This window comes from Apaloderma vittatum, unplaced genomic scaffold (genome assembly GCF_000703405.1).
Source record: "Apaloderma vittatum isolate BGI_N311 unplaced genomic scaffold, ASM70340v1 scaffold14598, whole genome shotgun sequence".
In the NCBI taxonomy this organism is placed as follows: Eukaryota; Metazoa; Chordata; class Aves; order Trogoniformes; family Trogonidae; genus Apaloderma; species Apaloderma vittatum.
The window spans coordinates 10,510-28,011 of NW_009731363.1; the positions used below are offsets into that span (position 1 = coordinate 10,510).

A 17,502-nucleotide genomic window follows, 5' to 3' on the forward strand; every position below is an offset into this window, starting at 1 on the left:
ACAGAGCTCAGGAGCAGGCTTGTTAGTAACAACACCAGCACACAGGGGTTGTTCTAATTCTAAACAGTCAGATGAAGACAGCAGTCCAGGGCAGTGACTAGGACAAAGATCACGCTAAGCTTGCTCGCTTCCACACCCGGTGAGAAATTCACAAATACCTAGCAAAATACTCATTGCCACCCACCTTCTGTGGTGACTGGGAGAGAAATCTCCATGCAGGCTGCAGACTGTGCTTTTCTGAAGGGGGGCCTCCCAGGCCCTCGGCGGTTTGCTTTTGAGACGTCTGCGCTGGAAAGTCGTTTTCCTGAACTGCAGCTCTGGGAGGTTGGACTGGTACAATGACCATTCACATGATCTGGAAAGCGAATGCAACAAGTGCTAGGTAAAGCGCCAGCTGCCAATATTCCGAATGGAGGAGAGATGTACGTTCTGGTATTTAAGAATGGGTTAAACCGAATCATCTGAGAAGAGCTACTTCTTTGTTTTACCAACCCAGCATGTATATGTAAGAATAACTCACCATCTCTTCTAAGGAGCAGTTTGAACAAAACACAAGGGATGTAAAACGTGTACATGTTCTTAGAGATTCCCCAGCATTTTGATGACCTATGTGCATAAGCAATTTATCAAGATAACTGCTGGTAACACTGTCATCCCTGATGTTGTGACTCCTAACAGAAACCAAATAAACTTGAACACCATCTTTCCTTTTTGCTCGCACAAAGAACTTGCAGGAAAGAATTTAGAGTGAGACATCTTCCCTACCTGACTCAAAGCCACGTGAAACAGGCGTCTAACTGCTACTATTTGAGATAATTATAAAACTAGCCATAATACTGCTAAGTATTGTATACCACATACATTTATTTTACTGTTCAGGAAACTGACCATTGAACAATTGATTTCTCTGCCACAGATCTAAACATATGAGGCCAAGTCCTCATATCTCCTAGGTATCCCTGCTAGAGGCCACGGTCAATCAGCACAGCATATGCTGCTGTCTGAGAAACAATAAGTGGCTGCTTTAACTTCTGCCTACATTTGTCTGTTCTTTGTCACTGGAAATGGGTCTTTAAACCACAACATTCCACTTATCAAGGCTTAGACAGGAGTTCAGAGAGGGTTAAACTGGACTATAAAACATTAATGTGATAATTTTGTTCTTCTCGTGTTGAATGAGGCAACACAAGAAGAATTAGTGAACACAATTTGCCCCTCAACATATGAAATGATACACACCCAGTTATAATTGAATTATTTTTTGTCAACGGGTAATTCATACTTACTAAATAAAGTAAATAGAAGGTAGTAAGTCAAATTCAGACTTAAGCTCACCAAATAATTCTATTCAAAACCACAGAAGGTCAAAATTACAGGTAAGGGCATGCTTGGAGTTTCTGCCTTCATTTTAAATGTCAGGTTATTTATATCCAAGAACTAGATCAGCGTTTAAGATTTGGTATCTAAGTACCATATTCACTCTTGATTTGTATTGTATCCAAGGAAAAGAAGAATGTTAATATACAAAGAAAAATTTATTTCTTGGCTACCATGCCATGATAGCTCCAATGTACATGATGAAAAGCTATTTCTATATTCATATGATAAAACAGATTCTATACTGAATACAGCATATAGTGTGCTATTATATGCAGTCTTCCATTGTGTAAGTCATGTCCTTTCCATGTGAAAGCAGTTCAGTCTTAATGAGCAAAATTGGAAAGAATTGTTCAGAATTATAGTTCACAAAGCAATTTAGTATCTGTACTGCATAGTGAGACTGCTCTGTAGGAGACACAACTTTCATGATTCTTATCATGCTTCTTAACACATGGCTATTAACTGAGCTAACAGCAGACATAAAACTAATGTGGATGATTCATTCAACTTCGAGTTATGGAATTTTCCAAAATCTGCTTGAACTATTCATATATTTCAGTGGAAAGTCCTTTGAGATCGGGGGCTTTGTTCAAGGGCACAGGCTGACTGTTCAACCTCAGCAACAGACACATCCTCATCCAGCTGCTTCCTTTCTTCAAAATTCAGTTTGTGTGAAGGAGTTTCAGCATGATACCTAATTATCTCCAGGGGTATCCTAGGAAGTGGTGAGGAACATAACAGAGTAAAAAAGAATAATATTCTACAGAAACAGCAACAAATTTTAAGAGAAATACTGCTACGTTTCTCTTAGTGTGCTTGCTTGTCACAGTTACCTTGAAAGCTCCAAATTAAACAAAACCAGTCAGTAGGATCTGGGCACCTAAATCCCTTTAGTTGTTTTGACAATGCCTTTCCAAATAATCAAAGCCAGTTCCTGTGAAGAAAACAATTCAGGCCTCATCCTAGAAGCTGCAGTGATATCCTTTCAAGTTCTGAAGTTGGTGAAATGTACAACAAAGAGTCTTTTCTCCGATTTGTGGGTGGTGAACTAAATAGCCAGGACTCGGTTTGTAGCTGTTCTGTTCATAAGGATGGCGTGAGCCACTGGAAGTAATCATAGCAGATTACTCCATGCTGCCATACATGTTCATTTTATATGGATTTAACTGAACTGATTTAACAAACCAGTTAGTTATACATTGTATCTAAGATGTATTAAAATAGATAAAAGAGAAGTTTATGAAATAATATTCTCTAATGTTTTCCATATGCTGCTTCTACACTGCAGGTCCTGTTTTTTGCCTTTGGGTTCATGCATTACCCATATGAACTAAAAATGCTTTAGCTATCCCCATCACCAAAGAGTAGCACTGTTCACTGCAGTGTATACTCCAAAAATTTATTCAAAGAAGAAACAGAACTATGCTGGATTGAAGGCCAGTGTGTCACACAAAATGACATGATGAGATGATAAGATTAAGAGGAACCAAAGAAGTAATACTAGCTAGTGTGAACTTGATGAAACTGCATCTCTCATAAGGCATCTCCCAGTAATGTGCAACATGACAGCAGCAAACCTGCTGGAGATCCTCAAATTAATCTATTTTTTTTGAGGAGCATTACAGACAAGGAGTGTGTATTATACATACACATGCTGATTTTAGTTTACGCACCGTAACATGTTACTGTACATGTTACACAACCTGCCTTGTCATACAATGGTTTTAAACTACTTCGTGACCTCTGCAAAAAGCAAAGGGAACCAACAATTTACCAGTGAAAAGCTGAACCCTTGGTAAAATCAAATGTACTAAAAAAATTAGCAAGAAAGAAAAAACCTGCATTTGCAGTTGTTGTTTAGCAAGTTGTGTTACACTGGACACAATTAAAAAAAAAGACCAACCTTTTTTTTCAGTTCTAACAAACAGATAAATTTACACAGAAAAACTAGCTGAAAATCAGTTCTTATTAATTATCTGAGAGCGAAGGAATTTAAATACAACTAATTAGAAGCCTTATAATATCACTCTAAATTTTAAGGAAATAATCAATAAAAGAGCAGTCAAGAGGACCACAGAGAGATGCTGTAATATAGAGCAGAAAGAACCTGAAAAATGAGTGAATCTCCTCCATATACATTGATAAACACAATTTCTGCTGTTAAAGGGAGGAAAAGTCCATCTGTTTCCACTGGGGGAACTTTGTATATCATCTGTATATTAGATTTTGGGTAATAATTATGGGTGTGGCTAACTTTTTTTCTTTACACAGCAAAAAGATATACATTAAATCACGAAAAAAGATCTTGTAACTGTACAAATAGCCTGAAGAACAGTCTGAGGTTTGCAGGTAAAATAACCAAGATTTGGGTAAAAGTAGTGTGATCATTCATTAGCAAGAATATAGACTGACACCACAAACTTTTAATAAATTAAGAGAAAGTCCCTTACAAAGTCAGGATCACAATTTCCTCTTGGTGCAGTTCCGTGAACCAGGCAGGAGAGGAGGTGTGAGCCCCAGCAGAAGAGATTAGTACAGGTGTACTGCCAGCAAACGAGTGTGTTTACCATCATGTCTTCATCAGATTGAAGAGGAAGGATGAATTGCCCTACTGACGTACTGCTTTTACACTTAGGTCCATACTAAGAGAATAACGTGCTGTCGTTGTAAATGTACTGCCTGTGTAATATATTTGCAGCCTTATTATGGTAATTAATGCCTAGCATGTGCTTGATCCTACATATCATCATTTTTTTGTGAAAGCAAGGTGAACAGATTTATTTTTCAAAGAAATAAAATACTGTAAAGTGGTTGAAAATGTTAAGGGCATTGTCACTGACAGAATCCCTTTAAAAACTAGTAATTTTGCCTGTAATTATGAATAATGAAGCCAAAATACAAAATAAACATTATGCAAATGAAGAACACAAAGAATATATTACATTTGGCATAACATCACCTCCACATTACCGTATCCGTAAAACCAAGCCTGGCAGCGTAAATCTTGAAATGTATCTAGCTTTGTTCCCTGGGAATAGTGGGAAAATTTTGGGCTATTTGGATTTAACCCTACTCCTCTGATTCCTCTGCTGAATTTCTAGTGATCATGTAACACTGCTGGACTGACTGTCTCAAAAAGTACACAGCACTTAGTGTGCTTCAACAGAATAATGTAATGTATATTGTTGCTATGCTTTGTGCCATAAACAAGAAAACACAGGCAGAAAACTTGATTTAATTCTGATACATAAGCAGGAAACATGACACCTCCTGAGCTGCACAGAGGACAACACTGAGACATGCAATTAGAGTGGATGAACCATAAGACTACCCAGGATAGCAACAACTAGTCCTGAGCACCCATTTTAGTAGCATTGCATCTGCATTTTCAAGACAGAAAATCTGGGGTTAATTCTCCATTTCTGAAAATGAAAAATTCTTCAAAAAGGTTGGGCTGGCAACATTTTTTCAACTTGAGTGTGACAAAAATGAGGCATGACACATGAGTGCAGGAGACTTTCTAAACAAAATTGACCCCTTCATCTGACACGAATGAGCAAAATACAAGATAACTACAGTGAAAGTGTTTGTAGTCTGTTCTAACCAGATTCTTCCAGAGAACCTTCCTCTGATTTTTCAGAAAAAGATGTTTTTAACTAGAGGTAACAATGCCTGAAATAACTGAGCTAGTACCACTCCACAGATGCTAACATATAAATAATTTGCTTGCACATACTCAACAGAAAAATGCACAGACATAGACAAATAAAGCATTCCAAATATAATCAAGCTTACCCATGATTTTTATGCAGCAAGCAATTTTAAAAAAATCCAAGTTTTTCCAAACTTGTTAACATTATGCATTGTCAATTTTCAAAAGATTTCATACTAGGTTATTGCAATAAACAGACTAGTACCAATTGTTCATTCTTACTTTAATGTTGCAAAACCAGATTTCATAGTTGATGACTTCTGATTATTTATCCTTCTTTCATTATGATCTTCTTGTCAAAATAATTACACCTGGAAAATTATTACTTCTGCTCATACACGTAGGTCAGGTACTAAGCTTTTAGATGTTTCTTTAAGTCCAAACAAGGTGATAGGGCCATCTGTCTCACGCCTGAGTCTCTGCCTGCTGACAACAGTCTGTGTGAAAACTCAATCCCAATCCAAGTTCCTTTTTATTATGGACCTCTGAGTCCAGGCAGATCTGCTACATCTATGTGCGGCCCTGGATTTTGACTGCTGGGGAGTATTCCAACCTGAGGGGTGTACAGAGACCACAGAATGGAAGAATGCATTGCTTGAAAAAGACTGGGAAATTACTTACCTTTGAAAGTCCTCAGTAAGGAACCCTTCTTTAAGTAAAAATAGAGAACTTGGCAACAGTGAACATCTATTACATTGTGAGCCTAATAGTTGCCTATCATTTTGTTATTATCAACTCTTAAATGTATGATGATCTTTATTGCTTGTTTTGTTGTTTCAGCTAAGAAATTTTACTGCCTTTCCTTCGTGACTACACGTAAGTGTATCAGTAATAAACATTATAGTTAGGGTATCATTTTGATAATTTTAAGAGCACTTACCTTTCCTTTGAATTACTCGCTCGGTAAACCTCCCATATAGATCAGTTGGGGTTTGTTTGTTTTGTTTCTTTTATTTTTCTTTAATCTGGAAGCATTAGAATTCAGAACACAGCCCCTTTCTGCATTTGAAATAAAACCATATAGCACATGCCTGTTCTGCTGTAGTAGTTGACAGAGTTAACTTGCTGGTTAGCTCTTGTTGTTTTTTTTTTTCTAATTCTGGTTATATTGGACTGGCAGAGTACTAATATATCCATTAATATAGGTTCTCTTTTAAAAATGTTTACGTGAGAAACTGGTGCTGTCATACATCTGACCTTCAGAAGACGAAAGACTTTTGTCTGCTGGGGTCCTAGCTACAGAACATCAAAATTCAAACCTGAAACAGAAAAACTGTAAAAGTGAAAGCCTTTAGTCCAACCCACAATGTTTTTCATCCTCACAGTGATCCAACTTGTAAAAAAAAAGGCAAACCAAATCTTCCACTGAACCAGGGAGAGCATAGCCAGCAGCTTGAGGGATGTGATTGTTCCCCTCTATTTGGTGCTTGCCAGACTGCATCTCAAGCCCTGTGCCCAGTTCTGGGCTCCCTGTTACCACTCAGACACTGATGTACACGTATGAGCTCAGCCGGGGTCCACCAAACTGGTGATGGAGGTGGCACACACAGTGTCAGAGAAGAGGCTGAGAACCGGGGCTTTTTTTCAGCTTTAGGAAGAGAAGATTGAGGGGGAGACCTTACTGCTGTCTGAAACTACCTGATCCAAGTAAATAGAGAAGACAGAGCCAAACAGTTCTCGGTTTTGGATGAGAGGCAAAGGACCCATCTTGCAACATGGGAGATTCCAGTTAAATACTAGGAAGAACTTTTTTTCTGTGTGGATGATCGTACACTGTAAAAGGTCACCGAGAGAGGTTGTGGATCCCTTGTCCTTGGAGGCATTTGAGACTCAAATGGACACTGCCCTGACCTGCTTGGTCTAACTATACCTGCTTTGAGTAGTGTGATGGCCTAGACAACCTCTGGAGATCCCTTGCAATCTCAATTATGCTATGATTCTACCTACAAAGCAGAGGTCAGGTGATTCCTCAATTCAGCTGGTATTTTCAGACTGAAAAGCGAACGGTAATTACTCTACCCTTCTGGAAGGAGACACACACTGGACAATGCATAAAATCCTTTGCATCCAAAAATACATACCATTTTCAATGTATATTGCCAAGTAATTAAAGAAAAGCATTGTTAAAGCTGGATGTCTGAATTGCCTTTTCTAAAAATGTGAGTCCAAGGAGCAAAAAACCTCAAATAATTTAAAATTTCTGAAATGTCCTTTAGCGTTGTAAACAGAATTACAGATCCAGAGGCAGAAAAAAACTAGTACAGAACGCTCCACTTAAAATCTACCAGTTTGTTGAATGCAGCAGTAAGCAAAAACAGAGCTAAAGCTTCAAAATTTTGGCAGTGTCTAGAATCTGCTGTAAAATACTTGGAAAGGCTGAAGCAAGAATTGCTGTAGTCCCATTGCTTAGCCTTGAAATAAAAACAAGGTCTCTTTACAATATCCAGGTATTGTTTCATTAGCTTGGGAACATCCAGGAAGTGATACTTCCCTTGCAATGGAATACAAAGGCAACGAATGATGAATATTTCCATGCTATAATTCTATTACAATATGCATAAATCTTTAAGTAAAGAAAAATCAAATAGGTTCCAGAAGCCTTGCACAAAACGAACAGAGTTATAACCAAAGCTCTTTTGTCTGCCCCTTACAGCTGTGCCTTTTGAGGAATCAAAGGTTTTGGTTCTCTGCACCAGAAGACATTTCTCAAGTTCATGAAAAAAACTGAGCTTATTTGGTACTTTGTCTAGTTTTTCACTGCTGTATAATATGGGAGACATTAATGCTGACCTGGTAAAGAATTCATTTACTCCTTATAAGTATCTGCAGAAAGCATAGAAAATTATATTAATCTTTTCAAGATTACAGTTTAGCAGGAGGAAAAAAAACATGTCTGTCTGTTTGCATTTTCTTTTGGTTTTTTGCCTAATAAAGTCTAGGTAATGGCATAAATTCTTACAGTGAAACCATCTGTTCATAGGAATTAAATAGAAAACAGCAGTTAGCAAGTATCTCCGTCTTTAGTTAGGATTCTGTCTAGCTCCCTGTGATCCCCTGAAAACTTTGAGAGCTTCTAATGAAATAAGCAGAAATACTTCCTAAAAGAAAAACACAAGCTGATGGTTAAAGTGGCTGCTGAAGCAAAGCTAGAAAACTCATATAAAAGAGGTTGTATAAGTCTGGATTCTCCACTTGATTAAATTAGATTAGGATTATCTCCATAATTCATTTCACTGCAACAATGTATGGAAATATAGATGAACTTTTCAAAAAACTGGGAAACAGTATTAGGTTCAAAAATAAAGAGCCTGTCACTCAGAGCTGCTTCTGAAGGATAATAGGGAAACTGCAGTATGTGCAACAGCAATGTCAGATCTTCCTTCTTGCCAACTCAAATAAACATTGCGTTACCATGATCAGCAGTAGCTAAAACTCTCAAGACCTTTCACTGTGTCCCCACATATGGCATATTCTCTCATTTCTGTGATTTTCTGTGAGAAGATATAGCGTCCACAGGTGACAAGCTCTTCAGCAAGGATAAATAATAATCACTACATCAAAATAAAAAGATGATGAGGTCAACTTTTATCAGTCACACAAGGGTCAAAATGGAGTCCCAAAGTACCTCTAAGTCATGAAAATCCTGATAAAGCTTAAATAGAACACCCTGAGTCATCAGATCACACATTATTCCCTTAAATGCTGGCAAATTACTCCCCAAGCAATTCTCAGTACTGGCAGCACGTCCACCTAAAATAGATTTAACTTCTACCTAACCTCTACAATTGCAATTCAACACAAAGCAAAAACAAGGATGTTTCATGAGCCAGATCCTAAGAAGGGAGCAGAACTGCAAGCTGCCAAATGCTAATGTATTTCCCAATTAGCTGCAGTCGGTGCTTAGAGTTGGTGATGCATCAGCACTCTGTAAAAAGCTATGAGCCAGAGCCAACGGGATGGATGTACACCACCTTATCATTTGAAAGTAGTGACCTGAGTATCTTTACAAGAAGTGCTGGCCAGAGAGTGTTATTATGCCCTGAATATTCAGACTACGGGTGCCATCTCTGGCAACAATCAAACAGAGGTTAAATGATCTCTAAGAGCTCTGCCAGTATAACCAGATCATTTTGGAGCAGAAGTAAACGAAATGAAGATATTATTCATCACCTTTTCCAGGAACTCTCATTTAAATTTAGCTCCTTACATTGAGAAAAAGAGGTTGTTTCCAGCCTGTTGCAGACTAAGCATTCTATAACTCAGCACAGTTTTAATGACTAGGATAGTTAACAGGAAACTTCTGCCCTTCTTGGACAGTCATGAAGGAGAACTGAAACAAGCATTTTTGTTTTGTTTCAGGTTGTTTCTTTTGAAAGCTTCCTCTGCAGTTGATTAGCCAAGGGTATCTGCCAGCTTATATACTGAATGCTGCTTCCACCTGCGTTATCCTTAGCAATCCACCAGGCTTCTCGGTAACACGAGTACAGAGTACCTGATAGCTGTGGCAGCAACAACAAATAGAATGCTTAAGTGACAACTTGATAATACCTTTCGGCGTGTATGAAGCTTTTGAAATTAATGGAGTTCCACTAGTTTCTGCAAGACATTGAAACAGACCTTCTCTTAGACTTATTTTTAGTTTATACTTAACGTATTCTATATTATTAAAAAATAATGAGAAGAGGTAAACAGAGAAATGGTAGAAACGCGAGTGTTCTGAAATCAAAATCATAGACACGATTATGCATTCCATTAATCTTCAAGCTTCCCTACATATGTCATACATTTAAGATGGATCATTATCCCTCCTATGCTCTCAGGTTGAATTTAACTTCTACAGCTTTCCTTTTGTACGTAGCTGTCCTGCTTCCCAGTCCTTGGAGTTTTGTGGAGTTTTAATGATTTTTATTTTGTTAGTGGTTGGGGGTTTTTTGGTTAGTTTTTAAGACATAAATCTGCCTTCAATTTGTCAATATATTCTAGACAATGCTTACAATATTGTCCAGCTCCCAGGATCCTTACAGGAAACCTGATGGTAAGGCTTTTTTTTTTTTCTCTGATATGCAGCTTTTTAATATTATACAATAAAGACCCCACCACTTGTAGTTACATTGTTTCTCGCCTTTCTAAAAACCTAGAAATCCAGTCTTTTACAGGTGAAATTTGTCTTTCCTTGTGTTATGATCCAGGATCTAAACCTATTTCACGCTATGTGTCCTTCAAGGTAACATATTTTTAATAACACTAACAAAAAGAAGCCTGATCTGTTGAATATGGTTTAGCTTTAGGTCCTACCCTATTGCAATTTTGATATTCTAAGTATTCATCTTCCCTCTAAATAGCTGGCCATTTATGTAGTGATAAATATCAATTTTACATGTCTATAGCTGCCTACACATCATACCTTTTACTTTTTCAGAGTATTACGAGCATTATAATTTTCCACTCCACAATTTTTTGTGTATGTATTCCTATATTTCTAGTTACTCAAACATCACTGGTAATGACGGATTAAGTTATTTCAACTAAATCACTCTGTAAACCAAAAATGTGCATAATCTGGACTGAATTTCCCAATGATTTTTCAATATTTATTTACTTATCTTTATCAGGTGCTATTAGTAGTCTTCCAAGTTCCTTAGTCACTTATAATGTGGAAGACATATTTATACCTCTGACTTTTGCCTTGGGGAACAGCGCTACATTGGTTAATACATGCATACGATTCCTAGTGACAGCAATTAAGTTCAGCTGCATTATGCAAGGATGAGATCCAACTTTAATTTCTATCTCTAAAAAGAAACTCAAAGTAATGAGCTTTTTCAGTCATCGTACAAGAGATACTTCCCATGAGAGCGAAACTAAACAGGACTCCTTGAGACTGCGAATATTTGTGAACCACACATTCCAACCCAAATGCCAGAAGCAATCCCCTTTATGCATATATTTAAGAGGGCATGATCTGCCCCAAAATATTTTTAGGTTGCACAAGATGTGGAATTTTCATTTTAGTATTTTGAGGTGACATTTCTGCTCTCACTATGCATTTCCCCTGCAATATTAAAAAAGAAATGAGAAAAAGGTTACAGCAAACTATTTAACAGTTGGCTGAGGTAAGTCTCAAGGAGAGGACTGAGACATGGATGACGAATTTCTGATCCGACTTTGCGAAAGTTCAAAGACACCATGTAATACAGATGTTCAATCATCTTATCACTGTTGTGGCACTGAATTTGCACACCAGATAAAGAAAATAAGACTAGCGCATGCATTGGGTGTTATAGGCAGAGACAATCATCACTGACAACCAGTTATAATGGCTCAAGTGTGTAAAAAGTTCTGGAGCGTTTTCATAATAAAATATTACACACACAGTGTGTAATGACTGGCAAAATACATCTACATGAAGTAAATGAATATTGAACAAACAAAATGCTGAGAGCTGCCAACAGAACTGTATGGGTTAATAGGTGGTTTTTAGAAAGCCTTTTCAGACAAAGCCTCCAAGGTTATTGTGTTATCTCATGAATCTGTTGGTAAAATGTTTGGCCAATGAATGTAAGGAAGTTTAAAGCTGTTGGCTTTCGCCTACCGTACCAAGATCAGTCTTAAGATCTGTTGGCAGACTTAACTTTCTTGATCCTTTAACTGAAACAACAGAAAAAGGAGAAAGGCAGTTGTTAATAAGTACGAAAGAAAAAGGAGCGAGGGAGAACAACATGCCATCTTCTGGTTAATACTACATTGCAAATTTGTAGCACTTTTTAAAAAAATCAGTATATAAAGGCAGAATTATGGTTTAAATATTTTCATGTACACCATTCAGCAAAATAAATGTAACTGAACAAAGAAGCACTGGAAAAAACATTACTCCAGCCCTCAATAAGTGAATGGTGCTTCACACAGCTTTGGCTGTGTGCTGCAATATCTTACCTTGTGATGACAGGAATGATAAAAAAAAAGCACAAATGAGATTAAGGCAAATATCGCAAATGCTGGTTATGCAGCATACACAAATATTTAAATACCTGAAAATCAATTTAATAAGAGGGTGCAATGAAATTATGAGTTCTGGTGACATCATACCTCAAGATACCATTTGAAAAAGAGAGGGCATATTGTACAGGTGATGGAGACAGAACACAGTTGTAATATTACGGAAAGGAAGACAGATTGCACAGAAACCAAATACAGCAGCTTCAGGATATAATGTGGTGTTATCTAGATATCAAAATATTGAACTTAGTTTACTGAAGATTTGATTATATCTCGTGTTCCAATTATGCAACAAAACTATGATTTTGCTTCTGTTCAAAAATGTTTTCATTTCCTTACACATGAGCACATTTTTAAACAATGAATACCAGCGAACTGAAATGAAGCATGTCTTGCGGCAGTCAAAATGGCATTAAATTTATTAAAAGGATGCCTTAAGAAATCTTTCATTAACTATTCAGAAGACTTAATTTCCAGTATGGTTTTTTTCATTTTGCATTCATTCAGTATTCTTTCACATTGTTTTCTGGCTTTTACCCCTTACCCAAGCTGTCTGTTACTAGAAGTGAATAATGAAGTATTTGAGAGCCAACTGTTATACTTCTAAAGAAAGTCCCACGTGGTAAGTAACACAGTGACAGGAACACTGAGAGATAGGACTATAAGGAACAAATCCTTTGTAATTTCTATTTAATAAGCCTTTAGGTCAGAAGGATGCCTAGAACAGTCACTTACCATTTAAAGTCACAGAGCCCCTAAAAGAAATTCTGTTGCATTCTTTTGCAGTGTCATAAACTACACAGCCTGCAATATGGCAGAATACCAGCTGGCACCTATGCAACATTTTGCTATCAGTAGAATCAGCATAGCCCTCCCAGCAACCCACTTCTAGCTGTCACTTTAACTGGGTGCTTTGGGAGAAGGAAGAGAGATCTCTTCAGATCAACTAAACATCAAAATATACACCACTAACACTACTACATGAAAATGCTCTAATTTGGATACCAAACATTAGGCTTCTATATCCATTTTAGGCACTCACAAAAAGGTCAGCTTGATTTTCAGAACAGCCTTTTAAAAACATACCATTTATCCGAGCAGCTGTCATACAAGAATGGATGATACTGCTCCAGAAAAATCAGTGCTTTAATATACAGAAAGAGAAGGAAGCATCAATTGTGATCTCATGTCCTTCAAAGGAAAGGACAACATCTGGCCCAACCAGCCCTCTGAAAAAAAGATTACCAGTTCCTCAGGAAGACTGTAGGACACTCTACTAACAGACTAGGATGTAGATTAGGATATTTCAGATCTATAAAACCTAGCTGCATTTAACACTAAGCAGTTTCATTAGTGCTGTCATCATAAAGGCTTTGAGCTTTCCAAATTGGTGGTTTAATCTCTTCTGTTACTATGTTACAGGTGTTTCTGTAAAGTGAGTATTACATGTCTTTTGTTTTACACCAGAGCTGCTGCCAAATTGTGGTGTGTATGTCTGAGCTGCAAGACTGCAGAAATAGCTCCCAACTATTTGTGTGCAAGCTCGTACGACGTGCAAATTACACACTTTTCCCCTGAAGGACTCTAAACAGGCTTGATTTGGGAGCTGCCACAGCTGCGCACGGACAAAACAGACACACCATACTGAAAGCTGCAATCTAACACAGTCTCAGAATGCTGAAGGGACTGAGGATCGGAAAGAGGAGGAGTATGCAGCTGGCTAGTTGGTTTACAGGTACAGGTGAGAGTAGGGGGCTAAAGGACAAAGGTGACACACAGCATATGGAGATGAAGTGCAGCTGAAGAAGCTAGGAGTTACTCCTACCACCATCTCCACCACCAAATCTGAAAATTCTTGCTGTAGGACATGACTTTTCTTGGACATAGTATGGACTGCTGTCAACAGATCACATCTTTGAGGGTAAAAACAAAAGCGCGCGCTGGTTTCTTTTATGCTTTACTGAATATAACTATTTTTTTGGTGGTAAAATTAACTTTTTACTGATCAGAAACCATTAGGACACAGGGTAACGGTTTCAAACTGAAAGAGTAGATTATGATTAGGTATCAGGAAGAAATTCTTTCCTCTGAGCATGGTGAGGCACTGGAACAGGTTGTCCAAAGAAGTTGTGGATGTTCCTTCTCAGAAAGTGTTCAAGGCCAGGCTGGATGGGGCTTTGAGCAACCTGGTTTGTTGAGATGTGGCTCTGCCCATGGCAGAGGAATTGGAACTAGATGGTCTTTAAGGTCCCTTCCAACCTGAACCATTCTATGATTCTATGAATGTGGATATTATAAAGTAACCTCTTTCTAGTACCTAAGTCATGTATATTTTACTGTCTCTACATTTATTATAAAGGAGGATCATGCAGGTAAAGCTGTCTTGCTGAAAAAGAGCTTTTGAAAACCAGTTTAATTTAAGAACAGAATATAAAGGTTCAGGAGCTTAGCAGAACTGTTTGCTACCATTTTTTGTTTGTATTCATGTTGGAGGTAGCCAGCAGAAATCATGATGCCACAGTGGAAAGCAAGACAGCTGCTGCCCAGAAGAGCTTCACATGTCAAGTCAAGTCAAAGTCAAGCTACCCAATCATGGGACAATAAAGAGGCACAGACAGAGTTCACAGGTATGGTCTGGCAGCTACCTAAGCTGAGCACCCACCTCATAACCATATGGTTCCTCATCATCATGTCCCATCTCATACCCATATGGTTCCTATCAGTCTTTCAATGAAAACACCAAGGCTCAACCAAAAGATGCACACTTGCAGCTATGACATTCCCTCAGCTATTACAGCAGGACTATAGTCAGAGAATATTATTCAAAATTAAGATCACTTTACACTATCCTTTTTTTAATAGGGAGTTTTTGCCTGCGTAACACTTGGAATAGCAGTCCCAGTTCCCTGCTGCTAAAATACGGATTTAAGAGCCTAATTTTAGCTACTCAGTTGAACAAGGTACACAAATAAGGTCTTGAAGGTTTGGAAAGCCAACGTAAAGACACCCTTTTTTGTTTGGTGGCCTCAGGCAGAACACCCCAGGCAGCACTTTCCCACGGGAGCTACTTCCAAGTTGAACCTAACTCCTGCTCTGCCCTGAGCTACATCTCCTGTTGCATTGCCGCCATTCCTGCACCTGGCCATGGCCCCACTTATCCAGACCTTGACTCATGGACCAATATCCTCCCCTGTGTTTGGCCCTGGTTACCCTTCCCAGAGCTGCCCTGCTCCCTTGCTGAGCTCCTGCCTCCCAGCCCATAGGAGCTGCTGGTGGGCTCATGTCCCCTTGAACGCTGAGCTATGCATCATGGGCTGCACAGGGTCTACCTATGCTGCTCTCCCTGAGCCAAAGACCACGGCCTAAACCCAGGTCCCCATTTCTTCCCTTCCGCCAGATTATACTGCTCGTTGATAATCCTTATACACACATCCCTTTTCAAGATCTTAAGCAAGCATGAATTCACCTGATCAGAAGCCCCCTCACATATTGTAAAAGGTGATAAAATGCACCTTGTATTCACAGTGCAGGAGCTAAGCTCTCTTTAACGATTAATTTGCCTTCTGACTAGCAAACATTCTTTTAAATTTAATATAAAAAAGTAGAAGTGATAACCACTTCTGACAATGTTATCAATAATCAAGTTTTGATATAAATTTCATTGCTTTCCACACACAAAAAATGTTTTGAAACATTTACTTTCTTGGTTGTTTCCCATAAGAAGATAATTGTCAAACTCAGTCAAATCTCTTCAGCTACTTTGCAGTTAACCACAAGTTAAAAAAAAAGCAACTATTAGAAACTTAATAATATTTAAGAACATTTCATGTAGGAAAGCGGGATATTGGACCTAATCCCAGCAGATTTAAACAGTGGAATGAATCAGGATGGCAGTACTTGAAAATCACAGTTCATATAAAAACTCATAAACTTGCCATTAGGGAATTGTTTCAAAGCTCATGGGAAACCTTTACATAGCCTTCTCTAAACTCTGTAGTCTCATAGCATTCTGGATGCAAGCCCCCTATATGAAGGTTATTTCATAAGAAAAACCACAAATGCACTCTCACTTTAGAACACACGATTGAGAAGTCACTCTCCTACACACCTACCAAAGAAATTCTCTCCCGGTCTTTGGAAGAAGTCTAAACTGTGCATTGCGTTCCCACAACAAAGTTAAATGACCCCTCAAAGATGAATTTTCCTCTGCTCGTAGTGTATTCTTCACTACATGCTTCAACATGTAACTGCATATAAATGCCTAAAGCACTAAGGGACATACAGAGTACCTAATTAATGCATATAAATTATATTCCTAAGAGCCCCTGAATAAATTTTCCTAATGAGATGATAAAAACAACAGTAAACATTGCTGGAATGCGTATTATTCTGTAATAGATTATATAGTCATTAACTCTATCATTGGTTATCACCATTTACATTGTGAGCACATACAAGGCCTCCGAGTCTTTATTTTGTTTTAGCACTCGAGCTCTTACCTGCTATTGTAGAGTGAATGTAGTACAAACCCTAACTTTTGAGCTCCAAATCACATACAACAGTCAAAAGGCAGTTTGACTTTCCCCACTGAAAGCACATGGCATGCATAAGCAAGTACAAGATATGCTGATGGTATTGAAAATTCCGTATCTCTACTTCCCTTTATATGATCTGAGGGCTCTTTTAAGCCAATCAAACACCATTATATGGCATGCATCACTGTTCTCATGAAGTATGCTTTATACAGCTAGGGCTTTTGGAGTTTTACATTTAAAGTTTTTTGTTCCACAACTTTTACCAGTATTATTCCATATATATTGCTACATCAGGAATACATTTTATTTACAGGGGAAATTACCACCACTCAGATATTCACAAATCAGCTGAATCTTTCATATGGCTTTATTAGCTTTTTTCTTCCTGCATAGTATCGGACATCCATCACTATAGTATTTAATTACTAATTAAATTAAGATACCAGTAGTCAAGGAGGATTATTTCTCTCCTCTGCCTATCATTTTTGATATGCAAAGTTGGTGTTTCTTTGCTTGCTGCTAAACTCTGTGTGGCATTGTGAATTTTAGAAATACATTCCAAAAGGCATTTAGAACAGGAATCTGATTTTTCAACTATGCTGTCTTCAATGCGATGCTTTAGTAAATAGTACAGGAGGAACACCTGAAAAGACAGTCTTGTGAAACAAGTTTAAAATACTGCTTAGTGGAAGAAGTTGGATTTGTACTGAATCAGAAAAAAGCTCTGCATGTAAAAGAGTGTTCTTCACATTAAGTCTCTTGCTCAGTGCTCTAACAAGTGCATCAGTGACAGAACACAAACACCTAATCCTGATTTGGAGCAGAGGAGAAGAGAAACAACAAAGCTAAGTTATCAAGTTGACCTAGGCTGGTTCAGCA

The 17,502-nt window shown here is 38.0% G+C and overlaps 1 protein-coding gene across 1 annotated transcript in view; it reads right to left on the minus strand.

Moving 5' to 3' along the window:
• Nucleotides 1-17,502, minus strand: part of STXBP5L (syntaxin binding protein 5-like) — a gene marked incomplete at both ends in the record, with an annotated part of 100,797 nt that overhangs the window by 2,171 nt on the left and 81,124 nt on the right. The window contains one exon of the mRNA XM_009875158.1: nucleotides 185-355. Within this exon, the coding sequence (XP_009873460.1) occupies nucleotides 185-355 (171 nt within the window). The remainder of the gene's footprint in view (nucleotides 1-184; nucleotides 356-17,502) is intronic.